General features: G+C 35.1%; 1 protein-coding gene across 1 annotated transcript in view; it reads left to right on the top strand.

The window, feature by feature from the left end:
- Nucleotides 1–25,098, top strand: part of TULP3 (TUB like protein 3) — a 59,741-nt gene extending 34,643 nt beyond the window's left edge. Inside the window, exons 3-11 of the mRNA XM_031939310.1 lie at nucleotides 4,354–4,516; nucleotides 4,906–5,082; nucleotides 14,409–14,542; nucleotides 15,139–15,336; nucleotides 16,727–16,839; nucleotides 18,203–18,317; nucleotides 20,501–20,599; nucleotides 21,913–22,084; nucleotides 22,904–25,098. Of these exons, the coding sequence (XP_031795170.1) occupies nucleotides 4,354–4,516; nucleotides 4,906–5,082; nucleotides 14,409–14,542; nucleotides 15,139–15,336; nucleotides 16,727–16,839; nucleotides 18,203–18,317; nucleotides 20,501–20,599; nucleotides 21,913–22,084; nucleotides 22,904–23,037 (1,305 nt within the window). The 3' untranslated portion in view covers nucleotides 23,038–25,098. The remainder of the gene's footprint in view (nucleotides 1–4,353; nucleotides 4,517–4,905; nucleotides 5,083–14,408; nucleotides 14,543–15,138; nucleotides 15,337–16,726; nucleotides 16,840–18,202; nucleotides 18,318–20,500; nucleotides 20,600–21,912; nucleotides 22,085–22,903) is intronic.
- The last annotated feature ends 1,390 nt before the right edge of the window (nucleotides 25,099–26,488 follow it).

Below are 26,488 nucleotides of genomic sequence, written 5' to 3'. Positions count from 1 at the left end.
ATAAAATATTTAGGAATCTATCTGCCAGAAACTTTATGAGCAAAACTACAGACCACTTTTCACACAAATTAAGTCTGATCTAACCAATTGGAAAAATATTAAATGCTCTTGGATAGGGAGAGCAAATATAATAAAGATGACAATATTACCTAAACTAATCTATTTATTTAGCGCTATACCAATCAGAGTCCCAAAAACTATTTTAATGACCTAGAAAAAACAACAAAGTTCATATGGAAAAACAAAAGGTCAAGAATTTCAAGGGAATTAATGAAAAAAAATCAAATGAAGGTGGCTTAGCTGTACCAGATCTAAAATTATATTATAGAGCAGCAGTTACCAAAACTATTTGGTATTGGCTAAGGAATAGATTAGTTGATCAGTGGAATAGATTAGGTTCAAGGGATAAAACAGTCAACAAATATAGCAACCTAGTCTTTGACAAACCCAAAGATCCCAGCTTTTGGGATAAGAACTTACTGTTTGATAAAAATTGCTGGGAAAATTGGAAACTAATATGGCAGAAACTAGGCATTGATCCATACTTAATGCCGTACACCAAGATAAGGTCAAAATGGGTTCATGACCTAGGCATAAAGAATGAAATTATTAATAAATTAGAGGAACATAGGATAGTTTCCCTCTCAGACCTGTGGAAGGGGAAGGTCTTTATGACCAAAGCAGAACTAGAGATCATTACTGATCACAAAATTTTCTATTTTCTATTCGATTATACCAAACTGAAAAGTTTTTGTACAAACAAAACTAATGCAGACAAGATTAGAAGGGAAGCAATAAACTGGGAAAATATTTTTACAGTCAAAGGTTCTGATAAAGGCCTCATTTCCAAAATATATAAAGAATTAACTCTAATTTATAAAAAACCAAGCCATTCTCCAATTGAAAAATGGTCAAAGGATATGAACAGACAATTCTCAGATGAAGAAATTGAAACTATTTCTAGTCATATGAAAAGATGCTCCAAGTCATTATTAATCAGAGAAATGCAAATTAAGACAACTCTAAGATACCACTACACACCTGTCAGATTGGCCAAGATGACAGGAAAAAATAATGATGATTGTTGGAGGGGATGTGGGAAAACTGGGACATTGATGCATTGTTGGTGGAGTTGTGAACGAATCCAACCATTTTGGAGAGTAGTTTGAACTATGCTCAAAAAGTTATCAAACTGTGCATACCCTTTGATCCAGCAGTGTTACTACTGGGATTATATCCCAAAGAGATTATAAAGAAGGGAAAGGGACCTGTATGTGCACGAATGTTTGTGGCAGCCCTTTTTGTAGTGGCTAAAAACTGGAAATTGAATGGATGTCCATCAGTTGGAGAATGGTTGAATAAATTGTGGTATATGGAAATTATGGAATATTACTGTTCTGTAAGAAATGACCAACAGGATAATTTCAGAAAGGCCTGGAGAGACTTACATGAACTGATGCTGAGTGAAATGAGCAGGACCAGGAGATCATTATATACTTCAACTACAATACTATATGATGACCAGTTCTGATGGACCAGGCCATCCCTCAGCAACAGATCAACCAAATCATTTCTAATGGAGCAGTAATGAACTGAACTAGCTATGCCCAGAAAAAGAACTCTGGGAGATGACTAAAACCATTACATTGAATTCCAATCCCTATATTTATGCACACCTGCATTTTTGATTTCCTTCACAAGCTAATTGTACAATATTTCAGAGTCTGATTCTTTTTCTGCAGCAAAATAACGTTTTGGTCAGGTATACTTATTGTGTATCTAATTTATATTTTAATATATTTAACATCTACTGGTCATCCTGCCATCTAGGGGAGGGGGTGGGGGGGTGGTAAGAGGTGAAAAATTGGAACAAGAGGTTTGGCAATTGTTAATGCTGTAAAGTTACCCATGTATATATCCTGTAAATAAAAGGCTATTAAATAAACAAAAAAAAAAAAGAAAAGAAAAGAAATTGTTAGTATCTTGGGGTTTCCCTTTTTTTCCCCTTATAGTCTCTTACATTTTTACTGTTCTAAAGAACAGTACTATTTACTGTTCTAAAGAGCAAACTATTTCTTACCACTCTGTTCTTTCCTTACTTTTCAAATTGGTTTTTGCTTCCCTTGGGAAATTCTTTAGATTTTTGTCTTATTCTGCTATTTTCCTCTGTTCTACTCACGTCTCTGATTCAATTCTGATAATGTGACATGAATAAGAAAATAAACCTAGTAGTAAAAAAAGTTAAACTCAAAAATAATGTTAGATTTGATCTATGAGTTTAGTGAATTAGCTAGGGAGTTAGAAAACTGTTATTTAATTATGAGTTTACTCTTTTTAAGATATACATGTAGCACTTTATTTACAAATGCAAGTAATTGAAAAATCTCTTTTAAACAAATAGTAAGAGAAATGTGTCAAGACAGTTTAATCAGACAATGTAGTTGAGTTTAAGGGGGGGATATATTACCCACAAGCTATTTCTCAGCTTTTACTACTTATATTTTTTCTTTACAATTTAAATTATTCACTAATAATAATAATTCTAAGTATGTATAACAATAGTTTTTTTTATATCCATTCTGTTTTTTTTTTTTTATCTATTTCAACAGTGTTATTTGCATATTTAGTTACCAGTATTTATATTGTTATTTTGGCTCTACTTTTTTTAAACTTATAATTATTTCATATCTCACCATACTTTTTAATCATTTTAATATTCTCTAATGTTAATTTCTCATAGTTTATCCCCATCACACATTTTCATTTATCATTACAGTAACATAGTTATAAATATTTTTGAACATAGTTATACAGTAACATAGTTAGAAATATTTTTGAACAGATGGCTCTTTTAAAAAAATAAATTCTCGAAGCGAGTAAAACTAAGAGAACATTGTACACAATAACAAGAAGATTATGTGATGATCAACTGTGATGGATATGGTTCTTTTCAATAATGTGGTGATTTAGGCCAGTTCCAATGGGTTGTGATGAAGAGAGCCATCTGCACCCAGAGAGAGGACTTTGGGGAATGAGTGTGGATCACAACATACCATTTTCCTTTTTTTATTGTTTGCTTGCTTTTTGTTTTCTTTCTCATTTTTTTCCCTTTTTGATCTGATATTTCTTGTGCAACATGATAAATGTGTAAATATTTATAGAAGAATTGTACATGTTTAACATGTATTAGATTACTTGCTGTCTAAGGAGAGTGGGGGAAGGGAGAGAAAAAATTTAGAACACGAGGTTTTACAAGAGTGAATGTTGAAAACTATCTTTGCATATATTTTGAAAACAAAAAGCTAATACTTCATAAAGGGATAAATGGGTTTCACTGTGATGATAGCAACTGAGGTGGGAAAGGGGATGAAACTAATTTCCCTAGCCCTTTCATGGAGAAATGAGATTTAATAAACTGTCTAAGGATAAATAAAGTAGGTGGTCTCATCAAAAAGAAAACAAGGAAATAAAAAGCTATGATTTTTTTTAAAAAAGAAGAAGAAACTCTGTTAGGGGTTTGCTTCTCAGGTACTAGGGGTAAATATTTGGAATTTTTTTTTGTTATAAGTTCAAAATAAATATACTTTTTGTAAAAGTGAAAAAATAAAATAAAATAAATTCTTCACAAAGAGTATAATATTTTTGTGATTGGGCTTCCAGATTACTCTACAAAAATATTTTGTCCATTTGTACTTAATGAATTTATCTATTCTTCCACAACCCTGATGCTATTGCACTTTGTCACTTTCAGTTATTTTTGCCAACTTGTTGGATATTTAGTGCTTACCAAAAAGTTAATTTGTAATCTTGGATATTTTTTGTTGTTGTTCCTTCATTTTCAGTTGTATCTGATTTTTCACAAAATCCCATTTGGGTTTTTTTTGGGCAAAGATATTAGAGTGGTTTGCCATTTCTTTTTTCAATTCATTTGACAGAGAAGATAAACAGAGTTAAGTGACTTGTCCAGAGTCACACAGCTAGTAAGTATCTAAGGCCAGATTTGAACTCAACAAGATGAGTCTTCCTGACTCCAGGACACTGACCTACTTGTTCATTATATGTTTTTGTCATTTTACTTGAGTCATGGTCTCAGTTCTACCAATAATGAATGGTGTTATTTTAAACAATTAAATCCCCCTCTGTACCATAATATCCCAGGTCATAAACAGAGAGAACAAGCTGCACCATCATTACTTTGTAGAGTTGTAGAGCAGGGGATCACTGAAAAATATTTTCAAAGTTTTAAGTTTATTATTAGAATGATGAGTTTTAAAACGATGAGTTAAGATTCCATTCTTATTACTTTTATGATAACCAATGGCTACAGTTTTCATTATTATAATTATTTCATAGCGAGCTTTGCTAGAAAAGAAGCAAAGGAAGAAGCGTCTGGAGCCCCTCATGGTACAGCCAAACCCCGAAGCCAGACTGCGCCGGTCAAAGCCCAAAGCTTGTGAAGAGCACACCCCATTGGTAGAGCCTCAAGCCCCACTCCGCAGCGATGTGGTCTTGCACGGTATGCCCCCAGCCAGCATTCTTTGTTACCAGTGCAGACGGTAGGCCAGCACATTCCTGGGAAAATGGGGGCAAAAGAGGCAGCATTAGGAGCCCTTGCAACATTTCTCTTGTTTATAGATTTGATTGTGCCCAAAGTCACACAGCCAGAAGTAGGATAAACCCCAACTTCCTAGATTCTAAATAAGTTAGCCCCATCATGCTGCATGAATATTGATTCTGGAATATTTCCTTGATAAACATACCTTGAGATACTTCAGGGATATCAGGGGAGGGAAAAAGAGAAATGTTTTAATTAACTATTCTTTAACTCTGATCAGATATATCAAGCTGTTCAGCTAAACAATAGAGAGGCCTTTTCTCTGTTCCCTTTCCTTTTCTTCCCCCTAGGAATTGATGGCCCGGCTGCCTTTATGAAACCAGAGGCTCAAGATTTAAGAACCAAACTCCATGTTCTCTCAGTGGGCTCTCCTACCACTGAAGAGGAGCCTGAGACAGACTTGGATGGGGAGAATAATGTAGATTCCATCTCAAAACCAGATCTCCAGGAACTTCTTCAAAAACGTGGTAAGGATTGGTGTGGATTTCTGTTCACAGGCTCATTTTACCATTTGTGATTTTTTTTATACTTTTATCATCAGTGTTTGTAAGTTGACCAATCAGATCCACTTCCATTTGATCATTAATTTATCAAAACTGCCAAGGACTTTACAAGGTGAAGGTAGCAACTATCACTGACACTGAAATATGGATGGTTTTCAATACTGTTGGCCATAAAGCACATTAGAGAATGACCCTGAAAGTAAATCAAAGCCTCAGCAGCAAAATTTCTTAGTTCTCTCTTAGAAATGCTCAGTTTCTCTATCTTTCCTCTCCCTATGGCAAAGCTTCTGTTGAATGCTAAATCTTTGTTTTTCACTGAAGGTGATGGGGAAAAGATAACTAATCAAGAAAGGTCACAAGCTAAATGAAAACATTTCTTTTCTAATGTTCTTTTAATGGGTCATATTTTCTTAAAACTCTCTTATGGGTTTTACTTGATCATAATATTCTATCTCCCTTCAGAAGAGAAACATGGACTTTAATAGCTGGATCCTTTAGAGATCATTTTGTTAATCTCCCCATTTTATATGTGAACCAGAGAGAGATGAAGTGCATTCTTTAGTGTTACACTGTTATTTGTTATTCAGTAATTTCAGTCATGTCTGACTCTTTGTGACCTCATTTGGGGTTTTCTTGATAAAAGATACCGGAGTGGCTTTGCCATTTTCTTCTCCAGCTCATTTTACAGATGAGGAAACTGAGGCAGATAGGGTCACATGGCTAGTCAGTTTTGAGGCCAGATTTGAATTCTGGAAGATGAGTCTTCCTGATTACAGGCCTAGGGCTCTATCCATTATGTAACCTGGCTGCCCTTACTAGCTCTCACATAGCAAATTAGTGCCAGATTTGGGACAGAACTTGTGCAGATTGTACTTTATGCCAAATTTCCAGTTATTGTTACTTTTACCATAATATAACCACTGCCATGTTTCTCCTCAAAAGTGGCTTTAAAATACTGGATAAACAAAAGCCATTTTAGATTTAGCTCATCAAAGTACATCTCTCTCTCTCTTTTTAATAGCTTTTTATTATGCATGGGTAATTTTTCAACATTGACCCTTGCAAAAACTACTGTTCCGACTTTTCCCCTCTTTCCCTCTACCTCCTCCCCTAGATGGCAAGTAGTCCCATACATATAACTATGTTAAAGTTCATGTTAAATACAATATACGTATTTATACAGTTATCTTGTTGCACAAGAAAAATTGGATTTAGAAAGAAGATAAAAATAACCTGGGAAGAAAAACAAAAATTAAAGCAAACAATAATTGGAGTGTGGAAATGCTATATTGTGGTCCACACTCATTTCCCATAATTCTTTTGCTGGGTGTAACTGGTTCTGTTCATTACTGATCAATTGGCACTGATTTGGATTCTCTCATTGTTGAAGAGAGCCACTTCCATCAGAATTGATCCTCATATAGTATTGTTGTTGAAGTGTATAAGGATCTCTTGGTTCTGCTCATCTCACTCAGCATCAGTTCATCTAAGTCTCTCTCGGTCTTTCTGAAATCATCCTGCTGGTCATTTACAGAACAATAATATTCCATAACATTCATATATCACAATTTACTCAACCATTCTCCAATTAGTGGGCATCCATTCAATTTCTAGTTTCTAGCCACTACAAGAAGGGCTGCCACAAACATTTTGGCACATGTGGGTCTCTTTCCCTTCTTTAATATCTCTTTGAGATATAAGCCCAGTAGTAACACCATTGGATCAGTGTGAATTGTTGATAAAAAAACTATATTCTTTAAAAAAATATTGAAAATGTCTTATCCAGCAAAGGGAACTTAAGCATATTTCTTCACTTTCAGAAGAATTCTTTTTTCATTAAATTTTCTTTTTTTTTTTTTAATTATGAACTCTAAGCAAAGATATCTTTTAATTTTTATTATTTAACATTCTTATTTTTAAATTTTGAGTTTTGAATTTTCTCCTTCTTTCATATTCCTTCCCAATCAGTTTTGAAGTCAAGAAATAGGATATCAATTATACATGGGCAGTCATACAAAGTATATTTTGACATTAGATACTTTTTTAAAAAGACAAAAATAATATGAAAAAAATGATCTTTCTGTATTCAGATTCCATCAAATCTTTCCCTGGAGATAGATAGCATTTTTCATCATCAGTCCTTTAGGGCTATCTTAGATCATTGTATTGCTAAGAGTAGCTAAGTCATTCATAGTTCTTCTTTATAGAGTATATCATGTATCATCCAGAGCATAGTAGAACTGTCACTTACCTTAGTCTAAAATGGAAAGATGTGTAGTGAATTCGATAGATAGATACAGAAAACATTTTAAGAAATTTTTATATTTTTAATTACATGTAAAAGCATTTTTAACATTTGTTTTTTTTAATTGAGTTCTCCTTCCCATTCCTTAAGAAGGCAAGCAATTATATATAAATTATACACATACAGTTATGCAAAACATATTTCCACATAATCTTACACACATCCAGAAAAATAACAAAGTAAAGAGACTTCTTTTAAAAAGTATTCTTTGTTGTAAATAAAAAGCTTTAATTTTAAAAAATTATTTAGTCTTTACTCAGATTCTATCAGTTCCTTTTCTGGAGATGGATAGCATCCATCACGTGTCCTTTGGAATTGTCTTGGATAATTATATTGCTGAAAATAGCTAAGTCATTTACAGTTGATCGTCATACAGTAATACAGTATTGCTGATATTGTGTGCAATGTTCTCCTGGTTCTGCTCACTTCACTTTGAATCAGTTCAGGTTTTTCTGAGAGCATCATGCTTGTCATTTCTTATAGTACAACGATATTCCATCATAATCATGTATCACATTTTTTACCCATTCCCCAGTTGAGGGTATCCCCTCAATATCTAATTCTTTGCTACCACAAAAGACCTGCTATCAGTATTTTTGTGTATATATATATATATATATATATATATATATATATATATATATATATATATATATATACACACACACATAGGTCCTTATCTTTTGGGGATATAGCAAGGGTATGGCCCTTTGGACTTAGTTCCAAATTGCTTTCCAGAATGATTGGACCAATTCACAATTCCTTCAACAGTACATTAGTGTCCCAATTTTCCCACATTTCATCAAACATGTCGTTTTCTTTTTCTGTCTATTTTAGCCCAGTGGATATGAGAAGGGATATTTGGAGTTGTTTTAATTTGCATATCTCTAATAAATAGTGATTTAGAGCATATTTATCTATGATTATAGAAAGCTTTCATTTTTTTCTGAAAACTGCCTGTTTATATCTTTTGACCAGCAAAGTAGCTTGGAAGTTTTAAAGCATTATCAGTGGTTTCTTTTTACAGTCTCTACCTACTCATTATTGTACTCAACTGCATATCTTTTGAGTTAACAATGTCTAAAATAATTCAGAATAAAATTCCAGACATTTCAGCTAATATTTCAGGATTTTATTCTTTTATATATTGAATCATTTTGTGGGGGTCTCAGAAATGAATTAAAGAATAGAAATAGGAATTTCTTAGCATTTCAGATCATGCCATATCCTATATTTCAGTTTTAAGCACTGATTAAATTTGGCCCTCTTCTTTCTATAAAAAGACATTTTCATTGATAAATGTGGAAAACATATATGAGTATTATAATAGAATATATTTCTTCAATATAGATTATTGGGGAAAAATTTTAATTCATTTTCTGAAGTCACTTGAATTAAGAATAATGCTATTTCTCGTTTGGTATATGTATCACCTAAGGAAACCAATAATTCTTGTTGGTTGACAAAGGATTTTTGCATGAAAACCTTATCTCACAAAGTAAATAGCTGCTCCAGAATACAGATTTTATTTTCTCTGGAACCTCTATGATGATGTCTTTGTTTAAAGTAGAAATATTTCAAAAGTTAATGAGGTTTTAGGCACCGCTTTAAACTCTAACCTGGCATAGCTTCTGCTTTCTGTTTGCCAGCCTCTTTACATTTGAAATATTTAGCTCTTTAAAAGATTGATTGTTTTAAAGGGTTAAACAGTTATGTGATTCACAGTTGATTTAGATGTCACTACCAGATTTCTTTATGTTTTGGTTTACTTCTTCTGTGACCATAAAATTTATTATGAGATTCAGTATTTGTTATATGGTTTAGGTTTCATAGAGACAAAAAATGTTCCTCAAAAAAATTCTTGCAAAAATAAAAAAGCCAAAAATATGTAAAAGTTTTTTTAAAGTCATAAGTTCAAGTTAGGTAAAAAAAAAAATACAATAAATTCAATTTAGGTAAGTACAAATAAGTCTTGTTAAGATTTAAGCTAATGCAATTTAGAGCTAAAATATTAAATGAAGGAAGAACAAAATTTGGCAATTCAAATGGTCCTTGATCAATGTGCCACAGGTCATGAATCATTTAGAGCAGTGTTGTCAAAGTCAAATAGGAAAGGAGGTCACTAAACCATTTATAAGTGGGCCACTTATTAACTTAGAAAACTTCAAATATTATTTGTTTTATTATATTTGTATTTATCTTGTTAAATATTTTCCAATTTCTTTTTATCTTATTCTGGCTAATAGGGTCTTGTTGGAGCTTCCTGTTTGACACTACTGATTTAGACAATGTGCAAAGGCGACAACTCTTTCATTTTAGTAGAGCGTCTAAGTGGATTAAAAGTAGGAATAGAGTTCAGAGTCATTTGATAAAATTAATCCTAGAAATTTGTGATTTGGGAACTTTAACTCAGTTTGAGTTTGAACTTAAGGAGCAAAAAACCCCCAGAAAATTGATGTTCTAGTTAGTCCTTCCTCTGCCACATACTGTGTATAATAGAGGTAGGAGATCACTCTCCCTAAGCCTCACGTGAAATTAATATCTGATCTAACTCAATGAAATGTGAAGACAAAATTAGAATTTCAATGGACTTTGAGACTTTTAGAATACAAATGTTCTATAATTCCAAGTTTTCAATGTTATTGTTGCTATCATCAACTCCCGAAGTCCCCAAATAAAAGAATAAAATGCTAGAAGACTTGGTAAACATTCTGGAATAAAACAGAAGATAGCAGCATCAGGTTGTACAGACTATGCAGTCTTCAGGAGAACAATCAAATATTCAGAAAAGGTAAGGGGAAAGTACATAGCTATTTTCATTGGAAATTTGTTTCTAAGAATTTAATAAATCAGCACTACAAAAGATTAACCTTATGTTTCCTCTGTATTAAGACTATTAATCATTCAGGAAGCATTTGTTAAATACCTAAATACCAAGCTCTGTGTTAGGTGCTGAGATGGACCCTGCAGTTTCACTGGCATATGAAATCTCCTTCCAACAAGTCTGTATCTTCTCTGCTCCTCAGATTTATAGACTATCTAAGGCACTGAGATCTGAGGGTGCTCCAGGTCAGAGGAAGAACTTGTACCCATCTCTTGCTGGCTAGAGCCAGAGTGCTCCACGCTATGCTTCCTCTGTGGTACAGGGTATCCAAAGACAAACATGAAACACCTCTGTCCTCAAAGAACTTAACTTATACAGGGAAGATAACATGCACAGTATATACACATATATGTATATGTATACCTATTTACATTTAAATTTTACAGGATTTAATTGGAGGGGTTTTGTTTTGTTTTTTACAACTTTTATATATTTACAAGTAAATATACTTACAAATTAATAAGCACTTCACTAAGAGACTTGGTGAAAGCACGAGTAGAGAAAATAAAGCTTAAAGTATAGAGAACTAAATTGAGTGTTAATTAGAAATTAATCATATTGAATTAGAAAATAAGTCAAAAGAGAAATGACTAAAAAGAAATATATGATTTCACTTTTATCATCCAGCTTATTTGATGATATTTGTTATTATGGGAACCATCTGCTAGTAGCTGCTAAGGAATCTAATTCTGACAAGCACAATAGATCCCTTCATGAGAGAGGATGATAATGATACAAAGAGACCAGGAGGTAGTTGCATCCTCTGACCTCTCTCCTCTTACCTCCAGTTTATTTCATTCCCAATCCACGAGGAACATCTGTGTAAGTAAAGGCTGATTTGCAATTCCTTCAAATGTGTTATGATTCACAGCTGTGGAGGAACTGACCACCCCTTAATGGTGTAGTCCCCCTTTAACTCTTTACAGGCTTTCTGGGTTTTGCACTCAGGAGTGGTCCTTAACATTTGTTAGAGTATTGTAGAGCTTAAGTTAGATTTCAGCAAAGTGAACCAGTAAGTTATATGCTTTCTTGCATTCGATAAATATTGATTGAAAATGATGAAATTTTAACTTTGTATTTCTTGGAAACAAGCAATAACATTTTAAAATTGTAAAAGTATACTTAAAATATTTTAAGAGGTAAGATTGATAAAGAAATATTATGCTGTTATGCTTATTTGATCTTAGGCAACATTGAGGAGCATATATGTGGTCCAAGTACTATCCCACTATATAGACCATATGTGGAATATTGTGTTCTCTTCTGGATACATTTCAGGAAGGAAATTGATAAGCTAGAGAAAGTGTAGAAAAAGGCAGCTGGAATAGCAAAGTGCCTTTAGTTCACAGAATTACAGAGTTTCAAAGCTGGTGGGCAGTGTGGAGGATGAGGACACCCACAGCTACCTAGTCTAATCTATATCCAAAAATAGTCTCTCTTACAACACATTTGACAAACAGTTATCCAGCCTCTAGTGATGGGATCCCATTGTTTCCCAAAGCAGCATATTCCCCTTTGGTAGGATAGCAATAATTATTGGGGAAGTTGTTCTTTCCACCAAAGCTGAGTTTATCCAGCTGCAGCTTTGCATCCACTGCTTCCAGTCCTGACTCCTAGGAGAATCAGAACAACTTTAATCCGTCTTTTATATGACAGTCTTCCAGGGATAACAAAAATCATTTCTTCTCTAGGCTTAGTATAAACATTTCCACCTTGATTCCTCCCATGGCCTAAGTTCAAGAGCCTTCACTACCCTGGTTGCCCTATTCTGGTCATTCTTCAGCTTGTCAACAGCATTTCGTACAATGTGGCATCTAAAACTGAATAGTATGCCAGACGTGTTCTGATCAGGGCAGAGTATATCGAGACATCTACCTTCCTGTTCCTGGATGATAAGCATATTTTTTAAAACTTCATGGCATATGAGTACTGGTTGAAGTAAATAGGCATGTTTAATCTAGAGGAGAGAAGTAAAAGTGAGGGGGAGAGGGCATGGGAGGAAGGAAATTATTTTCATTTGTTTTTCAGTCATTTCTTACTCTTCATGACCCCATTTCCTCCTCTCATCTCATTTTATAGATGAGGAAATTGAAACGAGCAGAGTAAAGGGGCTTGCCCAGGGTCACCCACCAAGCAAGTTCCTGAGGCCAGACTTGAACCCAGAAAGATGAGTCTTGCTGACTCTAGGTCTGCCTCTATCCATTGTGCCAGGTAGCTGTATCATGAAATTGATAGTTGATTTCAAATATTTGAAGAACTGTCACAGGAAAAAGGGAAGTGACATATTTGGAAATAAAGGGGATGTAAATCAAGCAATCAACCAATAAATATTTATTAAATGCTTATTATGAGCCAGGCACTGAGGATACAAGTATAGGAAATAAAAGTCTTTAATCGCAATGAGTTTACATCCAAATAGAGGACATAGATGTGCATGTACACATCTGTATGAATGTATATACAGATGTATGTAAAGTTAATAAAACAAATGAATATACACATATATTGTATCTAGGATATACCATGACATATTTAACATGTAGGACTGCTTGCCATCTGGGGGAGGGGGTAGAGGGAGAGAGGGGAAAAGTTGGAACAAAGTGAGTGCCAGGGATAATGTTGTAAAAAATTACCCAGGCATGGGTTTTGTCAATAAATTAATGGTTTTCTTCTGCTTTTTTTTAGCCCAATTTATCTTTCAGCCTTGTTGGATGTAAATTTCCCTCCTGTAAACTCTGTGAGATGGCCCATTTGGCCTTCCTTTGTTCCTCATACATGATATGCCCATCTCATCTCTCTTAGCTTTTGCCTATCCCTATACATTCCCTTATCTCCATCTCATAGAGTCTCTCTTTTTCTTTGAAATGCAATAAATCAGTTAATTACCAGAGAGGGAAAGTAGGAGGAAGGCTACAAAAACTGCATACCCTTTGATTCAGTAATACCACTACCAGATCTGTATCCAGAAGAGATCATAAAAAATTTTAGCAGTTTTTTTTTTGTTATGGTAAAGAATTAGAAATTGAGGGGATGTCTATCAGTTGGGGAATGACTGAAGAAGGTGTGATATGTGAATATAATAGAATGCTGTGGTGGTATAAGAAGGCAGATTTCAGAAAAACTTGAAAGCCTTATACAAACTAATGTTGAGTAAAAAAGAACAGAACAAGGAGAACATTGTACACAGTAACAACAGCATAATATGATGATCAACTGTGATAGACTTAGCTTTTCTCAGCAACACAGCAATCTAAGACAATTCCAAATTGATGATGAAATTATTGATTAATGATGAAAAATGCTATCCACATCCAGAGAAAGAACTGTGGAGCCTGAATGCAAGTCAAGGCATACTAATTTTTTTTTTTTTTGATTTGAGTTTGTTTGTTTGTTTTTCATGGATTTTCCCTTTTGTTCTGTTTCTTTCACAACATGACTAGGTTGGAAATATATTTTGTAACATGATGGCACATGTATAAGCTATATCAGATTACTTGCTGTATTGGGGAAAGGGGAAGAGAGGAAGTAGGGAAGAAAAATTTGGAATCAAAATCCTATTTAAAAAAATAATGTTGAAAATTATCTTTACATATAATTGGAAAAAATATATTACTATTTACTAAAATGGAAAAAGCTGGGGGAAAAAACCATTTTTTTTTTCTCTGAGAAAACACTAAAGAAAAAGAACAAGTTGATCAATTGATCCACATCTTCCTATTCACATTATCTTTTGGTTTATATGTACTCCCTTTTCTCCACTTGCATAAGCCACTACTCTAATTCAGGCCCATCCCCTTTTACCAAGCCTACTGCAGTTTTAAGAGGAATTTCTAAATGAAGTTTTGAGCAAAGGAGTAACATGATGATAGGTATTTTGGGAAGATAAATTTGACTGTGATTAATTTGAATTGGTGAGGGGAGACCCAATAAAGAAGCTGTTGCCATAATACATATGAAGAAAGATTTTCAGCAATTTGGATAAAAAGGTTTACCAGGGCATGTGTATGTGAAGTAGATAGAGGAATTAGGCAAAAAAAGAATTTTTTACTTAAATGTTTAAACTCTTAGTTAATTTGGACAGTTTTATCTATATTTGATTAGGCATCTCTGACAGTTTGAACTTTGATGAAGAGGCGACTGATGGAGAAGAAGAAGAAGAAAAGAAATCAAGAACTCACTCACCTAACTCAGAATTGCATCGACCTGGTTCTGGATCCAGCCAGAAATCAGTCACAGTATGTAGTTCTGGAAGCTCTTCCTTTTGGATAAATTAGACCCACTCTCCCCAAAGCTTCCCTTCTTAACTTAATAGCACTGTTGAATTAGGATGCTTTCTACTTCTTCCTTTCCCCTTTTTTTTTTTTTTTTTTTTTCAAAGGTGGCAGACTGTGGGTTTGCTGCAAATATTTTCAGAATCTTATATATGTTAGTTAATTTTGAGGAGCATTTCCCTCTCTCCTGCAGCTTTTTATTCTTTGTTATAAGAGATTGCTTGTCAAGGGTAGGGAGGGGTGAGGAAACAGGAAAATGTAGGTAAGAAGATATCAAAGGCTTTTTAAAAATTTTTATTTTTTTGATGAAGGTATCTTCATAGGGCTCATATTTGAATATAGACAGATTAGTGCCAATAGGAACCTTTATTCAAAATATTTTTTAAGGGTATCACTTCTTTGCTACCTTCTCTTGTGATAAATGTTCATCCTTTCGTTTGATGTTCCTGAATTTCTTCTGCCATTGTCTGAAGGCCTTGGTATAAGATTCAAAGCCAGATTATTCCTCACAAGAATGTGGAACCTCCTGGCCTCTTATTCAGGTATCACTGTTCTCTCAGGATACAGGAGCCTCCTGTCCAGCATCCCTTCAAGCTGATAATCAGCTGGGAGAAGTAGAAAATTTAGAAGATTTTGCATTTCGTCCTGCTCCTCGGGGGATTACAGTGAAATGTCGGATCACCAGGGATAAAAAGGGAATGGACAGGGGCCTCTATCCTACCTATTACATGCATTTGGAAAGAGATGAAAATCGGAAGGTATGTGAAGGATTTCCTTTTCAAGAGGGGGGAAGTAAGGAAATGTATTTTATAGTAAGGAAAACAATACTGTTAGATATACTCAAGGCAAAGCATTTTAAATTGTTCTATTGTTCTATTTTGTTTTGATATACCGGATACTTTTTTTTGTTTTTTAAAGCTTTTTATTTTCAAAACAATTGCATACATAGTTTCCAGTATTCACTCTTGCAAAACCTTGTGTTCCAAATTTATTTTTTCCCTCTTTTCCTCCTACCCCCTTCCCAAATGGTAAGTAATTTATGTTAAACATGTGCATTTCTTCTATACATATTTCTACAATTATCTTGCTGCACAAGAAAAATCACATCAAAGAAGAAAAAAAAAGAGGAAGAAAATAAAATGCAAGCAAACAACACAACAAAAAAGTGAAAATACTATGTTGTGGCCCACTCTTAGTCCCCACAGTTCTCTCTCTGGATGTAGATGGCTCTCTTTATCATAAGACCATTGGAACTGGCCTGAATCACCTCACTGTTGAAAAGAGTCATGTTCATCAGAATTGATCTTTGGTTATACTAGATACTTTAGAAAGAATCCATATACTTATTTTTAAAAAATTTCTATTTTTAATTTATTTTTAATTTTTTAAATATTAAATTCTCTTTCTTCCTGGGGAAACTGCCTTGGTTTTCTTTTTCTCTTTAATCAATGAAGAATAATGACAAAGTAAAATAAGAATTTGGGTTGGGAGAAGGAATGACTTTTTTCTTTGATGGAGAAAAGCTTGAAGAGGAGACAAGCTAGATGTCCCAACAATTCTGTTTCAGACTTGGGTTTTTCAGCATTTTTAAGCTTGTTCATGAATAATACATTCTGTACAGACATAAAGGCTAAAGAGTTAACATAGAGGTCCCAAAAGTGATTTGATTGGAAGGCATAACTTCTGCTGATGTAATCATTTTATAGATGTGATGAGGTATAGAGTAATAAGGAAATGGTTGCAGTAAAGAATAGAAAACTAAAAGTAGAAGAGGGTGATTGCACTGATCAGTTGGATTAAATTCATGGTGAAGGAGAAAGTTGTTTTTTTTTTGTTGTTGGATCTGTTCGGATAGAAAAATAAGAGCATTACAGAGAACAAGGTTCGAAGCAAATTTAGAAAGCTAAAGAAGGCAAATAAGTATTTATGGGGTGCCTCCCAGGTGCTAAGCATGTCACAAATATGATCACTTTGGGTCCTCGGGATGAACCTGGGAAGTAACTGCTATTGTGATCCCTATTCTACAGTTGGGTACACTAACTTCACTACCAAAAATGAAAGAAAAAAAGAACAATGGAGGATGAGTTTGTGTAAAGAGGTTGGAATCAGAGATCAAACATACCTGACTTGACACTTTGCATTTTTCAGACATTCCTTCTTGCTGGGAGAAAGAGAAAAAAGAGCAAAACGTCCAACTATCTCATCTCCATAGACCCAACTGATTTATCTCGGGAAGGGGAGAGCTACATTGGCAAACTCCGGTGAGAGCCCTAGAGCTGATTGTACTCTAGGCTAGAATTAGGAGTCCCCTCAGAAACCATGCAGTTCAGCCCCTCTTTTTACAGATGAGTAAACAGGAGCCAAGAGGGACTAAAGGACTGTCCCTTGCCTTTTCTTTTTTATTGTGAGCTTAATAATAATCAACATTCACAAAATTGTCTGATTTGTATCCCTAATAGACTTTGTTTTTTTTTTTCCTTCTGTATATCTTTGAATATTTTATTCTTTTTTAGCTTTGCATTTCTATCACTAGCCATTCTTTTGTTCCTCTATCCTTTGCTAACAGAAAAATCAAGCAACTAATCTGACTAGATCCACTACTTATTTATGTTACATAATCTCAACTGGCTTTACTGCTAAGCAGTTCCTTTACACCAGCCTAATTAACTCATTCTCCCGCTCACCACAGCAGCTCTTCCATACCTTTTTTTCACTCTTCAAACTTCCATGCTTTCTTAATTTCCCTCCCCTACTCTCTTAGCTGAAAACTTTAACTCATATTTTCTTTAAAAAACAGAACTCAAGACACTCCATTCCCAGCTCCAGGCATTTTTTCTGGTTGTCTTTAATTAATGCCTAGAATACTGTCCTTCATCTCTGCCTCTTAACTTCCCTGGTTTCATTCAAGTCCCAACTAAAATCCTACCTTATATAGAAAGCCTTTACTGATTCCTCTTTTAAAAAAAAAACCAAAAAAAAAAAAATCAGGGTTTAAGTCACTTGCCTAAGGTCACATAGTTAGTGCCTTCTTTCCATGAATTATTTCCTTCTTATCCTATATATATCTTTTTATACATAGTAATTTATGTGTTGTCTCCCCCACTAGATTGTGAGGGAGAGAGGGATTTTTGTCTTTGAGGGCAAGGATTTACATTTGCCTTTCAGTGCATCCATCCCTTTTCACAGTATCTGGCAAATTGTGGGCTCTTTATAAATGCTTATTGACTCAACTGACTGAATAATAGAAGCCCTTATAACAAATAAGTATAATAAAAAAAATTGATTAGTGCCTTGGTCATAACTAAAAATGTGTGAATCCTCCTGCACCTTTAGTCCATCGTTTCTGCCAAAAGGTATATGTAACCTACCCTTATTCCTGTATTTAATGAAATTTCCTACTACAGAATGCTGTTGCCACCTAACCTTTTGATTTGGACTAATTCAGAGTTCTTGCTTTTTTTCTGACAATACTTTTGTATTGTAAAAGCTTCATTTGAGGTAAATGCATTTGACATTTTAGGGAATAAGCAAAAGGTTATTTTTTGTGCTACTCGATACTATGTATTTTTGTTTGTATAAGAGCAAAATGGGACTATTTTGATGACAGTCTTTTCCTGGTTCTAGGTCCAATCTCATGGGAACCAAGTTTACAGTGTATGACCATGGAGTCAGTCCAACTAAGGCACAGGGCCTGGTGGAAAAGGCCCATACTCGTCAGGAACTTGCAGCCATCTGTTATGTAAGTGCCATTCTTGCTATGTAATCCCTTCCCTGAACTTCCAGCTAAAATCAGAAACACAGAATGCATCTAGAACAACATTGGTTCTACCCATAAGCTACCTGTAAAATTATAAATTTCTTGAGAGTATAAACCAAATAATTCCAGGGTACCTAATCTAACTCTATGCTTTCAGCAGTTACTTGATAAAAATAAAGGCACTTGGTTAACCTCCAAGAATTATGAACTGTTATAATTTCAGGTTATTATTCTGGAGAGCAATTTGCAACTATGCCCAAAGGGCTATAAAACTGTGTATACCCTTTGAATCAGCAGGGTCTCTACTGGGTCTATATCCCCAAAAGATCATTAAAAAGAGGAAAGGACCCACATGTATAAAAATGTTTGTGGCAGCCCTTTTTGTAGTGAAAAGAAACTAGAAATGAGTGGCTGCCCATCAGTTGGGGAATGGCTGAGTAAATTATGGTATATGAATTTATGGAATATTATCGTTCTCAAAGAAACAATCAGCAGGATGATTTCAGAGAGGCCTAGAAAGATTTACATGAACTGCTGCTTTGTGAAATGAGCAGAACCAAGAGAATATTGCACACAGCAGCAATAAGATTATGTAATGAATCAACTCTGATGCACTTGGCTTTTTTCAATGGTGAGATGATTCAAGACAATTCCAATAGACTTGTAATGAAGTCACATCTGCATCCAGAGAGAGAATTATGGAGACTGGATGTGGATCAAAGCATAGTATAGGTGGTGGTGTTTGTTTGCTTACTTGTTTTTGTTTTTCTTTCTCATTTTTTCTTCTTTTTTTTAATCTGATTTTTCTTGCACAGTATGATGAACATAGAAATATGTTTAGAAGAATTGCATGTGTTTAACCTATAATGGATTGCTTATTGTCTAGGGCATGGGGGAGAGGGAAAGGAAGGGGAAAAAAATTGAAAAACAAGATTTTACAAAGGTGAATGTTGAAAACTGCTTGCATGTAATAGGAAAAATAAAAAGCTATTTTAAAAATAATTTCAGGTTACTTCCTATAGTACTTGATGGACAGTCCCTAGCAAAAACTAAGCTTTTAACAGAACTAGCTGATAAAAATCCAAGTATTAAAGAATGAAACTAAAATCTTTCATTTTCAGCCAACTTTTAATTATTTCGGTCTCTAAGAATGCCAGTTAGCTGACACGTTTGAATCAGATAAATATATTTTCGTTTTTGTACTTTTCCAAAAGAGATGTTTCTTCAGAAATATCTTTACTTTTTCTGCCAAACTTTATCCCTTTGATCTTAAATCAAAGGTTCAGCTTATACCTTTCAGTAATATTTGTTCTATGTAATACAAACCACACTCTGTCCATTTATCATCTTTATAACCATAATATATTTAACTTCTGTATATTCTGAATAAAAATTAATTGTGTGATCATATTCTTTATTAGGTTGTCTCAAGATCAGTGACCATATTTAACTTGAAGTCTTATTACTTCCATAGTTCATAGTTCTGTTAAATATTTGAGGTTGACTAAGTCAGACAGTTTGCTAAAGTTACTTGTCATTGCCTTTTTAAGTAGAGACATAGAATGATGAATTTTTAAACAACAGTATCTGTTGTGGAAATCTGTATGGATTAACCTGATTATGTTTCTGTTACATTTGTAAGCAGCTGCATTACCATCACCTTATGGAAATCATGAGGCCTGTTTACAGTTACATTACAGTTAAATGTAGAGGGGAAAAAAACATGGAGCACTGGGCCTTATAAAATCCCATTCCACCAGTTACTAGTGTAATTGGGGGCAAGTCCCTTGGATTTTAACTTTTTTTGATCTCAGAAATGGAGATTAAAAATCCTTGACAGACTTATAGTAAAGAAATGCTTTGTAAACTGGAAAAGACCTTTGAGATGATCTGTTTCAAGCTCCTCATTTTATAAATGACGAAACAGGCTGGGAGAGGTTAAATGAGTACCTCAAATGAGTACTAAGTTCTTTCACTCCAAACCCACCTGCATGTTCACTTCACTAAACTACTGCCATTATTTTTTTTTCTTGTTACTGCCAATAAGAAGCACTTAAAAAGGATAGGTTTTAAAAAAAAAAAAAAAAAAGTCACATTTTTTTTCTTTCTTTTTTTTTTCCCCAAGAGTTTTGCTTCATTTTTCAAGAATTTTCTCTATTTTCCAGGAAACTAATGTGCTTGGGTTTAAGGGTCCCAGAAAAATGTCTGTGATTATTCCAGGGATGAATATGAGTCATGAACGTATCCCATTCCGGCCACGAAATGTAAGTAGGGACATACCTAATTTGCAAAGAGAAATCTATTCACTTTTCCCTAGATTCCAAGTCAGATTATGATTGCCAAATCTCCTGGGAAAAGTCTTGTTTTTTTCTTTAAAAAGATGTTATTAATCCTTTTTGTTGTTGATCCTTTCCTATAATATCTCTAAAATCATCTTCTATAAAGTATATTCCCTGAAGAAATAAGTAAAGGCATCTAACACTGTGCAATGCACACATTTTGCATTTTTCTGTTGTAAATTACCAGAAAGAACAATATGTACTTTAAATTTCACATTATGCTACCAGCACTAGTATTATCTTTATTTGAATTGTTGTTGTTCATTGTGTGGATTGTTCTTTTGATACCCTCGCAGAGGCCTTTATCAACTTATTGTTTATTATTTATCAACAAGTTGATCTTCCTAAAATAAACTACAGGGCCTCCTTGTTATCCTTAAGGATCAAAGCATCAAATCCTCTTTTTAGCTTTTGAAACCCTGTATAACATGGCTCCCTCCTCTCTTCCCAGTATTTGTACCTTACCCCCAGATACTATTTGATCCATTGACACTGGACTCCTGATTCTCCTGGAAAGAATCATTCTATTCTTGGCCCTGGACATCATCACTGCTTGTCTCCTGTGCCTGGAGTTCTCTGTCTCCTCATATTATTCACTTTCTGGATTCTCTGGCTTTCTTCAAGTGCCGGCTAAAATTCTACCTTCTATAAGAAACCTTTCCCAATTTGCCTTAAAGGGAGCAGCCAGATGGCACAGTGGATAGAGCACTAACCCTGCATATAGAAGGACCAGTTTGCTTTAATGATAGAGCCTTCTCTCTGTTGATTATCTCCCATGTGTCCTGTATTTATCATATTTATCTTCTTTATACATAGTGGTTTGCATAGTGTCTTCCCCCAGTTTTTTTATTTTTGGTCTTTGGGGTTTTGCATTTCCTTGTTGTATCCCCATTGCTTTAATAATATCTGGCACATAATAAATACAAATTTAAAGATACAATAGTGTTACTGCTGAGTAAAAGGCATGTAGCCTAGAAAATAGTAATATGGAGCACTGGGCTAAGTATTAAAAATCCAAACTGAGATTTTTTTTCCCCTTTCTTTACCTTAACTTTATCCTTTCTGAAATGGCAAATAGAACCCTCACTGTACCGTCTTTAATGTTATTTAAGAATGAATAAGATAAAAAAAAAATAAAAAAAAATTAAAAAAAAAAAGAATGAATAAGATCATAATGGAGAAGTGCCTCTGATATACATTCTCAATACAAAGTAATCTTTTTTTTTTTCTTTGAGCAGGAACATGAGAACTTGCTTTCCAAATGGCAAAATAAAAACATGGAAAATGTGATTGAGCTACACAACAAAGCCCCTGTCTGGAATGATGACACGCAGTCTTATGTCTTAAATTTCCATGGCCGCGTCACTCAGGCATCTGTGAAGAATTTTCAGATCGTCCATGCAAATGACCGTAAGCCCCCTAAAAAGGGCTAAGTGGGGGTGGTGAGAGGAGCTTTTCTGGAAGGGAGATTTTGAATTGCATTTTGGTTAGGACAAATGAATAGCTTTTCATGAGAATGGGGTTATACCCTTGTATGAGAAAGACACTCCCTCTGGGAAGACAAAGGCATGATTTAGGAGAAAAGCTTCTAACCTGTGACTCAGGGACAGGTGTAGAGAACATCTAGCAGCTGCTGTGGCCACCACAGAGGGAACTTAGGTTGGGCTGTTTGGAGAGACCAAGTTTGACAACATACATCAGAGAGAGATTTCCCTTAATGTCTGTCCTTTGGTTTAACTAGTCTTTAGGACCCTTAATTGTTCTTATCCTTTCCTTCCTCTTGACCACCTCTTTTTTGGTAGTCAGGAACAGTCTTCCATTTGCAGTGGATGATAGAAGCAGTAAATTAAAACTGCTCAAGATTGAAGCCTTTTTAAATTTCTTTTTTTTTTTCCTTTCTTTTTTTTTCCTTGTTGTTGTTTCTTAGGCAATTGGGGTTAAGTGACTTGCCCAGGGTCACACAGCTAGGAAGTGTTAAGTGTCTGAGGTCAGATTTGAACTCAGACATTCCTGACTTCAGGGCTGGCGCTTTATCCATTGCACCAACTAGCTGTCCCCTTTTAAAATTTCTTTATTCAAAAAGTGTCATTTTTTAATGTAAAGTAAATTTTAATTAGCCTTTACCTATACTTTATAATTCTAAAATTAAAATAGGTTTTCCTTATTACCTTAAACATCTCTAATTTCCTTCAACTTGTTTTTTTTTTTTTTTTTTTTTGGTCTCTTCAGCTGAATATATAGTCATGCAGTTTGGACGTGTGGCAGAAGATGTATTCACACTGGACTACAACTATCCCATGTGCGCCCTCCAGGCCTTTGCTATTGGGCTTTCCAGTTTTGATAGCAAGCTAGCTTGTGAATGATAGAAGATAAGTCTTATCCCAAATCTGTCTTTCATTCCATAAAGCTAAATTTAGGGAGAAAAAATCTCCCCTCCCCAGGTGTGAAAGAGAAGAGAAAAGTCAGCCAGCATCTTTGGGATTGATTCTGGCATACACAAAAAGCTATTCACTGGTACTTCTAGGCCTGCCCAAGAATGGCAGTCCAGTATAGATGAAAGATTATTCAGGCTGCAAAGAAAACTTTATCTCATGCACATTAATAAGGCTCACTTGTCCCATGCCTCAAAGATCAGTTTTTTCTATGTGTGGAATCTCTTACATCTGGCATCAGGTTCAGGTTATGTCAGGTACTTGTGTATTTTCAGAAGGGGACAGTTGTTTCCTAACATGCTTTGCTCCACACTGGTAAACTCATAGCTAAGACATCTTTTCGACAACAGAGGAGGTTCTATGATTCATGCCTGCGGTCCAGAGCTCGCACATGGGAGGACTGAGTATGTATAAAAAGCCTCCTTCCCTGCTGTTGCTTCCTTCTGCCATCCTGTAAATTAAATGACCAAGATCATGACACTTGTATGTCCATAGTAGCGTGTCCATTGTATCCACCTTCTGACTTGTTTGAGGGATGATAATTTCCAAAGGATGATCTTCTGCCCAGACCACGGAAAGCCAAGATGATTGATCATGTAGACGATTCACCAGTGGCTCATCTGTGCTGATTTACCCAGACTGGGTCCCGAGGGAAGAAGCAGCATCCTTCATTCTTCTCCATCTTACAAAGAAGTGCCCTGCTTAGCCAGAAACTGTATAAACTCTTGAAAATTATCCAGAATAACATCTGATTGACTGTTGAGCTCCCTTTTGAGGAAGGGGAAGTACCTGCTTTCCAAAACTTGTTTAGTTTTTCCTTTAGGACCAGAAGTTCTAGAACTTATCAGTGCAGAAACTCTCCCAAACTGGCTGATCAGATGGCACCAATCCTAGGTGGAGAAGTGGCTATCAGATTTATAAGCAATGAAGTGATAAATTAGTGTCTTAAATTTTTTTGTAAAGATTAAAATTCTTTTCTTTTCTGAATGATGCCAATGGTGCCTTCCGGGCACAAGTGCTGGAGATGGCTTCACCCAGGGGTTTAGGAGCTGCCCTTTTTTTCAACCCAGCAGTGCCTCCTGTACGTGGGTGTGGGGAAGCCAATTACCTCTGGGATGGAGTCTCTAGCAGGAATTGTCTATTGAAGCTTTCAGCTGTGATGGGTGTTTAAAAAAAATGGACAAAAAGTGGCAGCGAAAAGTTATTGTCCCTGTGCATTTTGGTGGCCCTAGAAATAGCCATCTTATTAATCCTACAACCCTCAGATGGGCAGTTTGGCCTTTCCTGGCATAAATATTGCTAGCACTCAGTGTCCTTTGTACACTTGCTCAGTGTCACCAAAGCCTTTGTATTTTGGTACAACTTGCCCTTTCATTGCTTTCACTCACAAATCACAGTATCTTTGACTTGTTCTTATTTTTAGAAAATTTCAATCAAATAATAATTTTTGCACCAAAATCTCGGAATTAGCTGACAGTGTATTTCCCTGCCTCAGCCTTCTAAAGTTCTCACTTGGTCTTCTCTTCTAGTCAGAAAGCTAGAGTAGGAAATTAATCTGGGAGGGGATCAAAGGACTTTAAATTTAATCCTCCTTTGACCAGCCCAGCCAATCTTCCCTTTGTTAATTTATTTTCATTTTAGGCCTGGCTCTTCCAGTCAAGTGCCTCTTCCTTAAGTGCTCCAAGGCCCTTTAGACCTAGGTGACTAACTTGTTGCCAGATTTTATAAACTATTAGCAAATTAAAGTTGTTTCCTTGTCTTCAGCTTAAGGATAACAAAACCTGGAAGCTAGAAGCCAACCTCAAGGCTGTAAGTGTAATGCTTCTACTTTTCTCTTTTGCTTTTTCTTTGATCTTCAGAAGATTCACCCAGCTCTATTTGCTTTCTGCTTGAGTGTCTAGAGAGAGATGCCTCCCAAGTCAACTCTGGTTTTACATGAATCATGTTTATAACTTTTGTATGTTATGTCAATAAAAATAATTTATACAAACATTTCTTTGCTACCTCTTCTTGGATGTCTTTGCTTAGAATCTCCTTGAAATAAGATATCATGATAGCAATTTTTCATCATTTAGTAATAATGAATTAGGCAGATTCTTATAAATTTTAGAATTTTAAAGCTGGGAGAGACCTTAATTCAAGCTCATTATTTTAAAGAAACTAAGGTGATGAAAATTCTGACCTCAGAAATCATAGTTTAATTTAGAGCAGTAGCCTAGTGATAATAAAAATAATCTTAAAGTTTACAAAGCTCTTTATGTGTATTATCTCATCCTCATATATCCCTGTGAGGAAGTTATTGTTATCCCATATCTCGGTTAAGAAAACCAAGGCTAAGGGATTAAGTGATTTGCCCAGGATCACACAGTGTCTGAAACAGGATTCTGTACAGTTCTTGATTACTCCAGTTTTAGCATTCTGTGACAAAAAAATTGTCCAATGAATTGTTGATTCATACGGCTGCTAATTATACAATCAGTGCTTAGGAGATCATGATGAATTATTAAAAACAAAAACCATTTTATTGTTCTTAGTGAAGTCCAGTCTCCCTGTTGACTCAAAGGTTTAGTCCCTGTATGGAAAATTGACTGAGACTATCTTTTGTTACCATTGAACAGCTGAGTATAGGTAATTAGCACCTACATCTTCCTCGATCTCTGAGCTGAGATTTTCCAAGATGAAAATTCCCTGCTAAAATTTTCCCTTTTGTGTCATATTTTTATCCCCCAGGTCATATCTTCTCTCCTTTCCATTGTGGTCTCTAGAATATCCTTTCCTTCTTCTTAAACCTCTTCCTGTTACATTTTCCATCTTGCACTCAGAAAAATCTGGCTTCATCCAGAGGGCACTCTATCCTTATTATCAGAACTTTTATTGTTTGTCCTTCATTTCGAAAACATGACCCATAATGGGGTTATGCCTTGATGCATGAATGAATCAGATTTAAGTGAGACAGAATTGCACAAAGTCTCTTCCTGAGTCATCAAAGTCCAGTAGCAACATAAAAGTATCAATGGCTTGGGATGCAGTAGATGACCTTGGAATCTTCAATAGCTGACTAAGTTCTAAGTGCTCCACGGTTGCATGAAGCTGGAACAAATCATTCTCATTTACTCATTGTTCTGGGGAGATGTCTCCCTAACTCTTGCCATGTTTGACTCCTATGGATTACCCTTAACCTAAATGAGAAGGTTTCACCTAGGTATGGCTATGCATCCTGTACATCATGGAGCCACAGATGAGAGATGGGTCAAGGTGGAGACCAAAAGTGATTGAGCAGCCCTGAAAAGGGATTGACAAGCCCTCACACTGGAGACACTAGACTTTACAGAACACCCCAATACATACTTCACTCTCCTTGCTCCCCAGTGCTTTTTCTAGA

Source organism: Sarcophilus harrisii, chromosome 5, assembly GCF_902635505.1.
Source record: "Sarcophilus harrisii chromosome 5, mSarHar1.11, whole genome shotgun sequence".
Taxonomy (NCBI): Eukaryota; Metazoa; Chordata; class Mammalia; order Dasyuromorphia; family Dasyuridae; genus Sarcophilus; species Sarcophilus harrisii.
Note: the sequence above shows the minus strand (reverse complement) of the source record. Positions and strands in the feature narration are given on the sequence as shown.